The sequence below is a fragment of the Phycodurus eques genome, chromosome 4, assembly GCF_024500275.1.
Source record: "Phycodurus eques isolate BA_2022a chromosome 4, UOR_Pequ_1.1, whole genome shotgun sequence".
NCBI classification, from domain to species: domain Eukaryota; kingdom Metazoa; phylum Chordata; class Actinopteri; order Syngnathiformes; family Syngnathidae; genus Phycodurus; species Phycodurus eques.
In genome coordinates this window covers 15417237-15431323 of record NC_084528.1, presented here as the reverse complement: position 1 = coordinate 15431323, position 14087 = coordinate 15417237, and the positions used below count along the sequence as shown (strand labels likewise).

General features: G+C 45.7%; 1 protein-coding gene across 4 annotated transcripts in view; it reads right to left on the bottom strand.

Moving 5' to 3' along the window:
* The window catches only part of LOC133401337 (CUGBP Elav-like family member 3), a 55573-nt gene that overhangs the window by 14928 nt on the left and 26558 nt on the right, over positions 1 to 14087 (bottom strand). For all 4 annotated transcript variants that reach the window (XM_061674212.1, XM_061674215.1, XM_061674213.1 and 1 more), the window contains 5 exons: positions 5038 to 5086; positions 3638 to 3766; positions 3466 to 3545; positions 1868 to 2023; positions 1404 to 1548 (listed from right to left, as the gene is read on the bottom strand). In XM_061674212.1, coding sequence (XP_061530196.1) covers positions 1404 to 1548; positions 1868 to 2023; positions 3466 to 3545; positions 3638 to 3766; positions 5038 to 5086 — 559 coding nt within the window. The remainder of the gene's footprint in view (positions 1 to 1403; positions 1549 to 1867; positions 2024 to 3465; positions 3546 to 3637; positions 3767 to 5037; positions 5087 to 14087) is intronic.

Genomic DNA, 14087 nt, shown 5'->3' with positions numbered 1-14087 from the left:
TTAAGAGGTGAATTAAGTCGGGTAGGTCCCCACTGAAGGGCCAGCTACCAAATTCACAGTCCATCACTATGAATAGTTTTATTTTATTTAAGTTTTATCTAGATTTATTATACACAACGGTGACCTCTCTTTGAACTTGTATCGCAGTTAGGAATGTTGAAATGTCACCTGAAAGATTGCCTATATTAGTGATTCTTAAGTGCTGTACTGATAACACAAAGGTTCAGAGTTGTGTTCAGAGTGCAGGACAATTTCGATTTTTTTGCCCAGTGTGACATGTATCGGATTTGATTATGTCAATGTGAACAGTACAATTCCGTATACCGACCCAGGCCTCTTTCATATGTGGAAATAAATTGGATATGTATCCGACGCGAGTGCAGTATGGACGCTCACGGGGCACGCATCTGACCTGTACGTCATCAAAAGGCGACAAACGTCACAATTGTGGAGCAAAACAACTTGAGATCTTTGAAATCTTTTAAATTACCACAAATGCGTCATGACGAGACCTATGCGAGGGGCCGTATTTACTTCTGTCAACACGGCGTCTCGTGGCTATGTGCATGCGCAATGTGACCTCCTGTTTTGTGCGCATGCATGGGATGTCACCGACCCGTTCCGTCCTCAGTCGAAGCCATATTTGTTTTTGTAATGTGAACGACTACATAAAAAGATTGAATTTTACAAAAAAAACTCAAAACTGGGCATCATGCCCTGCAGTGTGAACGCAGCCTAATAGTTACACGGGCTCCCTTTAGTGGTACATGAAAGATTCACTGCCGAAGTACTGTTCAGCTGTATCTAACTTTTTAGTATGAATCATTTGCATTTAGTCTTTAAGAATGTTAGTTTGTAAACTTTAATTCATAGGAAATGAATGGAGGGATGGACATTTTAATTGAACCATTTATGTAGTTGTTTCTATTTTCATATATTTAAGCACAGTGTTAATGTTGAAACTGCCTATGTGACAGTGATTTACAATAATATTAAAATTACCTTTTAGGAATAAAACCACTGTCTTGTTTTTGATGAACACTGGCCTACTAGGGTACTGTATTTGAAAGTTGGTCATGTTGGTGATATTTTGATGTATCTTTTTTAGGTTTTACTTGGTGTAAAAAGAACCTCTGGCCTATGGATTTAATAAATATTTTATGATGGCAACAATTTGTAACAAATTAATTCATTTCGTTCATTGCTTGCTTCCTATGGGGAAATTGTTTTGAAACTGTCACAGGACGCATTGTGTTCAACTTTATTCTGTCCTTGTTTTTACATCCAAATGTGCTTAATTCATGCAGTTTTCTTGTTATATAGACAAAACTGCTGATAAAATGCCTCATATGGAGTACAATTCATGTGAAAACGTGTGAGATACTGAGTTTGTGTTGTCCTACCTGAGGACGGCGTAATGGGCGTAATGGGCGTGGCGATGATTCCGTTGGCATTGAGCGCCGCCATCTGCTGCATCTGTACGGCGGCAACTGTCGCCACGGGGGACAAGTACGCCGACTGGGCGACCAGGGCCTGCTGTTGGACAAGCTGTAGCAGGGGGAAGGAAATGGGGTGAGGAAGAGCATGTAGAAAACAAAGAAACAGTTAAATGCTGATGGGAAGAGCGAGAGAGGCAGGGAAAAATAAGAGCAAGGGACAGGGAGAGCGAGTGATAGAGAAGCAGATGAATAGAGATCTAATTATGAGACCATTATGCCCGCAGTCAGTGGGTTAATGGCCGTGTGTTGCAGGCAAGCTAAATGCCAGATGACGTATGTCCTGTTGTCTGGGTAATAACGTTAGCCCCAATTAGACCGCTGATAGCCTCTTGAAACTTATTACATCCTTTCAAGAGTACAGCACTTGCCTGAGCGTTGACCGCCTGTGTGTAGGCGTTGTAGGCGGGGAAGTTGAGGGTCATGGGGCTAAAGATGCCCAGCTGGGAGGCCACTTGCTGCATTCTCCTGAGCCCCCGCTCCTTCTCTGTGTCGGCGAACTTCACCACCAGACTGGACGACGCACCCTAACACAAGACCAAGTCACAATCAATGTCATATTTCCTTTATGCGATAATGGGATTATGCTCCGTGCTTGCTAATCATTTTATATTATACAGCAGCACCTTGAGATAATAGTTTAATTCATTCCACGACCATGCTCGCAGCTAAAGACTCCTATCTCAATTGTCCCATTGAAATAAATTGAAATGCCATTATCCGTTCCAGCAACCCAAACCATGTCATGTGGTTTTAATAAGGAAAATAGCACCCTATAATATCTTACTTAAAAAAAAAAAACATATTTAAGACATTACTGAAATTGAATGGAAAGAATCAAAGCTTTTGGTACATTCTTGCTTCAATTCAATGGATATTGTGCTGCGCCTTCCGGTGTGTGTGCCTTGGCCACCTGGGGGCAGTATAATACATCCATCCATCCATCCATCAATCCATCAATCCATTTTCAACACTGCTTATCCTGGTTAGGGTCACGGGGCGCTGGAGCCTTTCCCAGCTGACTTCAGGCGAAAGGCGGACTACACCCTGAACTGGTCGCTAGTCAGTCGCAGGGCACATATAGACACAGACAACCATTCGCACTCACATTCACACCGTCACTGAGTAGGAACTGATCCCACGCTACCCACACCAAAGTCAGGCCTGGTGCACCACTACACCATCAGTGACCCGAGTATAATAAAGACATCCGGATATAGAGTACATGGAGACGGCGGAGACGCCAGAACTTCAGCAGTAATTTTAGTCCTCTCCACCGTATGTTTTCAACACGCTGGCTGTCAAGTCAGACTTTTTTCTCCTTCTTTTCCCCTCCTGGCGCTTCCGCTTTTATCACTGTGACATGTGCGCACTCAAAATGAGACTCTCTAAAGCAGCCACATCAGCACGGAGCCCCAGTCCACATGCTGGCCATCAAGTTGGACACTCCATTTTTTTCTAATGGGATAAGAGAAGCATCTATTTGAAGAAGGCATTTTATTGTCTTAAGTAGAGACTAATTTGGGTATACGGCATCCACACAGCATAAGATCATCGTCAATACTCTTTGTGGCACAAATTAATACTTTAATTAATCTCAGAGACTGTTTATGTCAATGCTTTGGTGTTTTGGTTAGCAAGAGAATTCAAATGGGCTCAGCAGTGTGTGACTGATAATGTCTATGAACTGAGATAATTACAGTGACTTCCTGTTTTTTCCTGATGGGAAATGGGAGGCATCTATTTGAGGAAGGTGTTTATTTGTCTTAAGTTGTCTATTAGAGGGACAGCCCCCTGTTTGAGGAAATACATTATATGAGCTAATAGGACTACTAGTCTTGCTAATCTTTTCATTTATTGTATGGATTTCTCTCACACAAGCCCAACTCGGCGTATAATATACAAAGTCTTGCATTATTCCGCCATAGCCTCAAGCCTTTCTAATCATTTTTAACCACCTTAAACTCACAGGCATTGTGCGACTCCCGTGCAGGCTATTGATTGCAGCCTGGGCTTCAGCGTGTCCCTGGAATTTTACAAATGCACACCCTAAAGGAACAAAAAAACATTCAGTAACACAACAAGGGCTACATTCAAATCAGTGTCTACTGCCGAAATTCGTGAGTGCGCATATTCTGTACCTTTGCTGGTCCCGTCAGGTCCTCTCAACACAGTGCACTCGTCTATGCTGCCAAAGGGCTCAAAAAGCCTTCGAACATCCTCGTCACTCTGTTGCTTTCCCAGCATGCCCACAAACAACTTCCTGTCCTCTAAGGAACAGATCAAACAAGGGGTGAAATATTAGGAGCGATATTCCCCAAAGTCTGGTATTGAAAATCATATTCTTCCCAGTTAAAGGTACTCAATAGGTGGACTTTGTTCCAGTTCTAGAACCAGATATGGTTCTATCTGGCCCAAATGTAAATATTAGAAAAAAACAATAGAACATTATATACATTTTTGGGGGGATTTACACTACTTTTATTCTAAAATGCACATCTTCCTGGCAGCTGGTCTTTACAGTAGTACTAGTAAAGAAATGCATAAGCGACTCCTACATGAGACACCACAAGCCTATGAAATCATTAAATCCAATATGTTTCTAAACAACTATATTTATTGTTGTTGAACTGGAAAGACTAATAAGACTTTTCTTACAATTGTGACAATAAAGTTGTGCTTTAACAACCTTTTTCCTTCGATATTTTCTTGTTTTAAAGTCTGACTTCATCTATATATTTCACCGCTTGCCTGCCTCACATGCTTCACTCAAAAAGCTGCCAGTGTTTATTACAGTAATATAGAAAATATTGCCACCAAAAAATTCTATCCATTGATAAAAACACCGTCCCCCACATAACGTAAGATGCCCACCTGATTAATACTGTGCAGGGAACATGCGTTAAGACGTCACATTCACTGCCATTGATTGCTATAGTGTAGTTAAAGTGATGTACAGATGAGTCAAAGCAAGTAGACGTCCAAATAAAGACAGATAGAAAAGTAGAAACAAATTCAAAACTATTTCATAAATAAGGCAAAGTAAAAACTATTTTATAAATAAAATACCGAAACAACACTTATAAAAACCCAACACACACTTAAAACAGGGCAACACTTATAAACCAATTGATTGAGTTGTGTGAGGAGGGAGGAGTTAAAATGGATGCAATTGGTCTGTGTGCGTGTATATCTTGCATGTTATGACAGATCTGCGCGAGAATAATAATGCATGCTGTATATTATGACGTTTACGACTTTGTCTTAACCAATTCCAGTACACCATTCCCGTGCATTTTTGCTGTAGGAAGCTTATTCTGTTGTCCACCAGGGAGCAGTATTCACTACAGTGGAACAAGGAGGGGCTGTGTGGAGGCCGCCAAGCCCCTCTGACGACTACTCTCCATCTCTGTCTGAACCATTTTGACTCTTAGCCTTCCCTCTGTCACGCTGCATAAATGTGTGTGTGTGTGTGTGTGTGTGTGTGTGTGTGTGTGTGTGTGTGTGTGTGTGTGTGAGTGAGTGAGTGTGTGTGTGTCACCTCCTCTGCCCTCACTGTCTGCTGGTTTCACCTGGATGGGCCGATTCATCTGCGGGGAAAAAACAAGAAGGAACGTTAATACAAGTGGTACTGTATTTCACAAGTACAGTCTAATTTGTGTACTTTAATGTTCATTACTAGTGGGAAGCCATCAGAAAACAACAACACAGTGTCATATGTCTGTTTATAGCTGTACTTTTCGACCTTGATTATAGAAAGTCCAGTGAGTTCATAGTAGGTGCGCACGATATACTGGTACTTCTGTGCAAAATTGGGTGATATCGAACATTTCTTCCCAAAAAGTGGCTAAGTGTGGTGACTTCAAGCATTTTATTCGTAAATATATACTATATTTGTATGCAGAAAGAACGAAAGCCAGGCGAGTGTGCTGCCAGAGACTGTAGCGTACTTTATTCAGCCTCCGGGGCCCCACACAACAATAGTACAGAAAGCATAAAGGGACATCACCTGAAACAGCCTATTTTGAATTACTGCGTTCCATGTTTTGTCATCAGAATTTTGGTATCGTGACAACACAAATTCTAAAAATAGAAAAATAATAGGAAAAAGACAATTAATAGTAAATTGAATATTATTTCTGTGTATGTATGTTCTTTTGGTTTTGACATTTACAGTTGGCATTTATCACTCATAAATTTTGACCAAGGATGTTTCACACACAACCTCTTTTTCTCTGTCACACACACACGCGCGCACACGTGCACGCACGCACACGTGCACGCACGCACACATACACAATCAGAGCTGAGTACCGCGGGGGATTTAGAAGTGACGAGATTAAGAATGAAGGCCAACTGATCTGGATTACAGGGCAACTACGGATTAGATGAGGGACAAGAGTCGTTGAGATAGAGAGAAGACAAGAAGGGCAGGAGGGGTGGAGAATGATGTGACATGTGCGAGAAGCTAATGGCCACAGTCGTCCAAAATAAAAATAAAATAAAAAATAAAAAGATAAAGAAGAAGGGAGAGGCCTGGGGGACCCCGGCTGACTTTGGAGCGACATAAAGGGCAGATGGAAGGCCAAGAGGAACACAGGCAGTCAATGGGACCGCTGGAGAGGAAAGGAGAGCAGGAGGGGGGGGGGTGAACAGGCATAGCACGGAGAGATAGAGTGTGGGAGGATGAAAGCAAAGCTGGCGCTTGAGAGGATGATTCAAAAAGAGAGGGAGAGAGAGAGAGACAGGACGGGAGGAAGCAAGCGTGATTCAGTCGTGACTCGCTCTGTCTAAAAAATGTCACGACTACTGAGATCCATCGCCCTGGATTTATTATGCATGCATGCACACACATGTTCTGCATAGCCCTTCAGCACACACACATTCACACAGCCAGAGCAAGAACAAGTGCGCACACACACACACACACACACACATACACGCACGCTCACAGTGCTTAGTCATAGCACTGAGGCAATGAGACAGAGTGTTAATGCCACAGGGATGTTGGGGTGGGGAAAGCGAAGGGCTGCGGGAATGATGGCGATGAAAGAAAAGTCAAGAAATGAAAGAAAATCCCTGGGAGAGAAGGAGGAAGTTTCAGAAAGAGAAGAAGGTAAAAGAGATTTGGGGAAAAGAAGGACAATATTGATTCCAAGCAGAGTAGAAAGAACAACAACAGCATGTGGCTGACACACCCATTTTCTAATTCAAGCTACGAGGAGGCTGTCAGATGACACAAAACCAAAGAACATTGAAGCATCCTTACTGGGAGTATTGCCCCAAAATCCATATTGCAATATGGCATCGTTTACCCCTACCAATACTACACCAGCATTAGATATGATGATATAGATATTTCATATGTTGTCAATGTCCACTTTAGACTTACATCACTTTGCCAATCAACATTAATGACCCAAGTACTGATAACCTTGGATAACTATCACATTGTTTTGAACAGATGGCTGACCATAAAGTAAAATTTTTACTGAGCAGAGACAGATTAAAGCTCTGTTCAGCTAATAGCGAATCCTCATTACTTTGTTTTACTAAATATTTTTCATAAATGTCATGACGTATCGCATATTTTTAACTCTGGTGGTGTAGTCATGTAGACACCGCAGGTTCGATTCAGGCCATAGCCCCAATACCCACCCATGGCCGGGATGAAAAACTGGGTGGGATGCATCAGGAGGGGCATCTGGTGTAAAAGCGGTGTCAAACAAATCTTGCAAGTGACTCGTGGTAACCCCTGAAGGGACCTAGGACTGCGTAAGGAAAAGGGTCTAGCTTTTTGGCACAATATCCTAACATAAAGTTTTAGATTTCTTATGTTCAGACAAGTAATTTTTGGGGTAAAGAGAAGTTCTCCCCCTCCTTGAGCAGTCACCTTATCGTGGTGGAGGGGTTTGTGTGTCCCAATGATCCTAGGAGCTAAGTTGTCTGGGGCTTTATGCCCCTGGCAGGGTCACCCATGACAAACAGGTCCTAGGTGAGGGACCAGACAAAGCACGGCTCAAAGACCCCTTATCATGACAAATGATGGACTTGGTTTTCCCTTGCCCGGATGCGGGTCACCGGGGCCCCCCTCTGGAGCCAGGCCTGGAGGTGGTGCTCGAAGGCGAGCGCCTGGTGGCCTGGCCGGGTACAGCCCGAAAGGGTAATGTGGTTCCCCCTTCCCATGGGCTCACCACCTGTGGGAGGGGCCATAGGGGTTGGGTGCAGTGAGAGCTGGGTGGTAGTCCAAGGTAGGGACCTTGGCGATCCGATCCCCGGCTACAGAAGCTGGCTCTAGGTACGTGGAATGTCACCTCTCTGGCAGGGTAGGAGCCCGAGCTGGTGTGTGAGGTCGAGAAGTTCCGACTAGATATAGTCGGACTCGCCTCCACACACAGCTTGGGCTCTGGTCCCAGTCCTCTCGAGAGTGGTTGGACTCTCTTCCACTCTGGAGTTGCCCACAGTGCGAGGCACCGAGCATGTGTGGGTATACTTATTGCCCCCCGGCTCGGTGCCTGTACGTTGGGGTTCACCCCGGTGGACGAGAGGGTAGCCTCGCTCTGCCTTCGGGTGGGGGGATGGGTCCTGACTGTTGTTTGTGCCTATGCATCAAACAGCAGTTCAGAGTATCCACCCTTTTTGGAGTCCTTGGAGGGGGTGCTGGAGAGCGCTCCCGCTGGGGACTCCATCGTTCTGCTGGGGGACTTCAATGCTCACGTGGGCAATGACAGTGAGACCTGGAAGGGCGTGATTGTGAGGAACGGCCCCCCTCTCTTCACCCAAGCGGTGTTCTGTTATTGGACTTCTGTGCTCATCACGGATTGTTCATAACGAACACCATGTTCAAGCATAAGGGTCGCAGTTCGATGATCGTCTTTGTGGTCGTGTCATCGGACTTGCGGCAGCATGTCTTGGACACTCGGGTGAAGAGAGGGGCGCAGCTGTCAACTGTCCACCACCAGGTGGTGAGTTTGCACACACAATGGTGGGGGAAGATGCCGGTCCGACGTGGCAGGCCCAAACGAATTGTGAGGGTCTGCTGGGAATGTCTGGCAGAATCCCCTGTCAGAAGGAGTTTCAATTCCCACCTCCGACAGGACTTTGCTCATGTTCCGCGCCTCCATTGCTGAGGCGGCTGACCGGAGCTGTGGCCGTAAAGTGGTCTGTGCCTGTCGTGGCGGCAATCCCCGAACCCGTTAGTGGACACCAACGGTGAGGGATGCCATCAAGTTGAAGAAGGAGTCCAATCGGGCTTTTTTGGCCTGTGGAATTCCTGAGGCAGCTGATAGGTACCGGCTGGCCAAGCGGAATGCAGCTTTGGTGGTCGCTGAAGCAAAAACTCGGGTATGGGAGGAGTTCGGTGAGGCCATGGAGAAAGACTTCCAGACGGCTTCGAGGAAATTCTGGTCCACCATCCGGCGTCTCAGGAGAGGAAAGCAGTGCACCAACAACACTGTGTATCGTGGGGATGGGGCGCTGCTGACCTCGACTCAGGACATTGTGAGTCGGTGGGTCGAAGACCTCCTCAATTCCACCGACACACCTTCCCATGAGGAAGCAGAGTCTGGGTTCACTGAGGCGGGCTCTCCTATCTCTGGGTTGAAGTCACCGAGGTGGTTAAAAAGCTCCTCGGTGGCAAGGCCTCAGGGGTGGATAAGATTCGCCCGGAGTTCCTAAAGGCTCTGGATGTTGTGGGGCTGTCCTGGTTGACACGCCTCTGCAACATTGCGTGGACATCGGGGACAGTGTCTCTGGATTGGCAGACTGGGGTGGTGGTCCCCCTTTTTAAGAAGGGGGACCGGAGGGTGTGTTCCAACTACAGGGGGATCACACTCCTCAGCCTCCCTGGTAAGGTCTATTCAGGGGTGCTGGAGAGGAGGGTCTGTCGGGAAGTCGAATCTCAGACTCAGGAGGAGCAGTGTGGTTTTCGTCCTGGCCGTGGAACAGTGGACCAGCTCTCCACCCTCAGCAGGGTCCTCGAGGGTGCATGGGAGTTCGCCCAATCAGTCTACACAGCCGGATCGGTGCAGCGTCTGCAGTGATGCGGACTTTGTATCGGTCCGTTGTGGTAAAGAAGGAGCTAAGCCGAAAGGCGAAGCTCTCAATTTACCGGTCGATCTATGTTCCTACCCTCACCTATGGTCACGAGCTGTGGGTCGTGACCGAAAAAACAAGATCCCGGATACAAGCGGCCGAAATGAGCGTCCTCCGCAGGGTGTCTGGGCTCTCCCTTAGAGATCCGGGAGGATCTCAGAGTAGAGTCGCTGCTCCTCCACATCGAGAGGAGCCAGATGATGTGGCTGGGGCATCTGATTCGGATGCCTCCCGGACGCCTCCCTGGTGAGGTGTTCCGGGGAGGAGACCCCGGGGACGACCCAGGACATGCTGGGGAGACTATGTCTTTCGGCTGGCCTGGGCACGCCTCAGGATCACCCCTGGAAGAGGTGGATGAAGTGGCTGGGGAGAGGGAATTCTGAGCGTTCCTAATAAAGCTACTGCCCCGCGACCCGACCTCGGATAAGCGGTAGAAAATGGATGGATGGAGAGACGTTCTCTTTAGCTGGCTAACAGTTCCTGCTAACGCTTCAGCTTTCATTAGAATGGACAGCTCTGACGAACTGTTAGCCAGGTAAGAGAAGTTCTCTTTATCTGAACCCAAGAAATCTAAAACTTATCATCGAAGAAGACATGATGAACGCAATATATCTATGTTAATGTAAATATCATTTCATTTCATTAGTTCTGCCTGTCACTGTAAGTCACTGGCATCGATAGATGAACAATGATACATTATTTGTCGTAGATTTGCGCCACGGAGCGGTTTCACATAAAGGCATAGAGTATTTCGAAGGACCGGCAGAGAAACAAATGAAACCAAGTGATTAAAAATACAACTCATCATTATGTTGAATCAGCGATTGGCTGCCAACCAGTTCAGGGTGTACCCCGCCTCCTGCCCGATGACAGCTGGGATAGGCTCCAGCACTCCCGCGACCCTTGTGAGGATAAGCGGCTCAGAAAATGAAATTAAATTATGTTGAATGTGATTATTGGTAATTAGGGGAAGTCCTGCGCATCTTGCTCCTCTTGTGTTCCATAGCATAGTGTGTTGTAAGGCGGGACATGGTAGCCATGTGGCTTAAAAAAAAAGTATTTGTCTGTTTCACGGTTTCTATTTAACTTGTGCCTTTATTGTATTTTAGGATAGACTTGCATATTTTCGTTCTCATAAAAAAGAAGAAAAATAGAGAATGTAAAGTTGTAGCATAGCATATTACAACACAGTGTCACAAAGTTATATTGGTGCGTGTAGTATGATGAATAAAATCAATAAAGTTGTTCGCACATAGTAATTGTCCAGTGCATTATTGGACATAAAATTTGGTGACGAAGATGAAGCTTCACACGTACCGCTGACCTCGTTCCTCGTCGCCAGCACCGTGGTCACGAATACTATAAGAGTAGCGGCGATTTGACTAGCCGAAGCTAACGAGACAATGCGCCATTGTCATCCACAGCCATCTTATTTTCATACCCTCTGACCCGCACAGGTGTATGAAAACTGTGATGCCTTGTTGGCCGGACATTTCGCTGCTCCACAGAGCATTATAGTCATACAAGCTTTAAACGTTGATACAGAGTGGCAAAGTCAACTAGTCGACTAATCGGTTCAATCCCTACTGTACCGGGAGATTATCATCAGGCAAAACACGTAACAATATCATATCTGAAATTACAATGAGATTCCCAACCTTATTCCTTACAAAGAATGCAATCAAACAGTGGTGGCCCCAATGTGATTTTGTCACACTTACGGTTGAATTAATTGTGCTGTGAATCAATGGGGAGTTACAAAATAAAAAACAAAAAGGAGGACATAAAACAGAGGATGCGATTGGAGGAAGGGAGTGTGTAAAAAGAGGCAACAGGGAGGCGTTGAGAGAGATGAGAGAAAGGTCCCAGTGGGGTGTTAAGGCAATGTAATGAAGCTGGTAATTGAGGAGGGGGCAGCTCCGGGAGAGACTGATCCATACATTTGATTAATCAGCTCTTAGCTGTCACCACAAGCTATTGATCTAAGGCAAGGCCAACATAGGTGCAAACACACCGTTTGCATCAACACACACACACACGCGCACACATGATGTCGGCAGAGGAAGGGATGATGCACATTTTTAACCTCACACCTTTATTGACTGGAGCTGTCAGCTTAAACATAAACTTACAGAAAACACACACACACGCACACGCAGACAGTGCAGACACACGCACACACCGCCTCCAGTATTTCCAGTGACCTTGGATTCACGCTTCTCTCTCCATCCATTCATCTTTCTATCCCTTCATCCATCTGTCCATCCATCTATCATTTCCCAGTGCTGCTCTTATTGCTGTCCATCCACACTGCTATCCATCTTGTGCTATCAAGCCATCGATCAGTCACGTCTTGTTCATTGATTTTGGGCTGTGTCGTAGAGATGGCTGATTGTTGCCAGATTTGTGTCCACAAACCTTCACTCTATCCTTCAATCTATCTATCATCACCTCCATTTTTCCCTTCATTATGCCTATTCAAGCTCGTCATTGTGACTCCGAAACATGCTGAATGGGGCAAGTTGAGCCATCACTTCTTATTATGCTGAATTTATGCTCAAACTGACGTATTGGTCTAGGAATATAATAAGTACAGTGACAGGAGACAGCAGGCGCATCTGCGGACACATAATAATGGCATCGGAAAATCGTCAAGGCAACCAGTTGGTCGCCATGGCAATTCTATGACGGCACACACAGGGTAGGTAAACAAGGATGTTGGTTGCCAAGGGCGACTGCTGCGATCTTCGGGTAAACAAAGAATTTGAGCCAAGAAGTGCCTTGGCGCCTTTGTGCTGGTCCTCTTTGTAAAATATTGCATCTGTGTCAAATAATCAATGAGTAAAAATGCATGAATGGGGGAGAGGCAATGTGGAATGGGAGAAAATCTGTCCATCCATCCATTTTATATACCGGTGATTCTCATTGCAGGTGAGCTGGAGCCTATTCCAGCGGACATTGGGTGAAAGGCGGGAATGGACTGGACCCAGGACTGGTCACCCGCCAATCACAGGGCATATATGGAGAAACAACCACTCACACGCACATTCACACTCACTCGACCTCACTAGACCTAAATTGAGCCACCATGAAAGGGTTAACTCTCCAAATGGCTTTTTGCGACACTTTTTCTAAAAGCACAGTGGTAAGGGACGAAGAAGAACACGATGAGAAGAATATATACTGGCATTTACAGTGAAGTTAGAAAACTGTACATTTCCATTTTGGCCAGCTTTAGTGAGTGAGTCAGTGTCATGATAGCTGGAGATGATGGCCAGTCGTCATATGGATGACTGAGCAGATGTATTAAACTATGCTTAGCACCGCTCCTGCATTTATTTTGGTTTGTACTTCCTGTTTTTGGACCCATTCCCTGTTGGCTTGATGTTAGTGATGTGCGGATTGATACCGAAATATCAACTCCTCCGTTCCCAGATCTTTATGTAAATAAACTTCTGAGATATTGTCTAGGCGGCACGGTGGCCGACTGGTTAGAGCGTCAGCCTGACAGTTCTGAGGTGCGGGGTTCTAATCCCCTTCCCCGCCTGTGTGGAGTTTGCATGTTCTCCCCGTGCCTGCGTGGGCTTTCTCCGGGCACTCCGGTTTCCTCCCACATCCCAAAAACATGCATTAATTGGAGACTCTAAATTGCCCGTATGCATGACTGTGAGTGCGAATGGTTGTTTGTTTCTATGTGCCCTGCGATTGGCTGGCAACCAGTTCAGGGTGTAACCCCGCCTCCTGCCCGATGACAGCTGGGATAGGCTCCAGCACGCCCGCGACCCTAGTGAGGAGAAGCGGCTCAGAAAATGGATGGATGGATGGATGGATATTGTCTAAAGAACACGCAGTTGTTGGGAAGTGGGAACTACTTTTTCTTCCGCTTGGGTAAGTGCGTAATGCGTAAGTGCAGTGATATGCCAGTCACTCAGTGTCAGATGTAGACACCATTGCAGAGCATAAATGGAATCATGTGTGAGGCATTTTCAGCTCCACAAACAGCCAAGACACAGTTTGTGAAACAAGTAACAAAATAAACAGTAGCAGCACGTAGTTAGCATGTCTGCTTTACAGTTTTGGGGTTCGGGTTTCGAAACTGGCTTTCTGTGTGAAGTTTGCATGTTCTCCCCGTGCTTGTGTGGGTTTTTTTCCGGATAGTCCGGCTTCCTACCACATTGCAAAATCATGTATGTTAGATTAATTGGAGGCTCTAAATTGTCCATAGATGTGCATTTAATCATGAAATGCTGTTTCTCTATATACAGCATGGCCTGCAATGGATTGACGACCAGTTCAAGGTGTACCCCGCCTCTCCCCCAAAGTCAGCTGGCATAGGCTCTAGTTTACCTGCTAGCCTAATGAGGACAAGCGCTATAAAAAAATGAGTGGATGGATGGACATCACTTATTTCATTTTATACATTTGACAGATAATGCTATGAGTTTAAAGAGTGTTTTATTGCGTATAACATATGAATAATAAAATGGTTAACTTCGG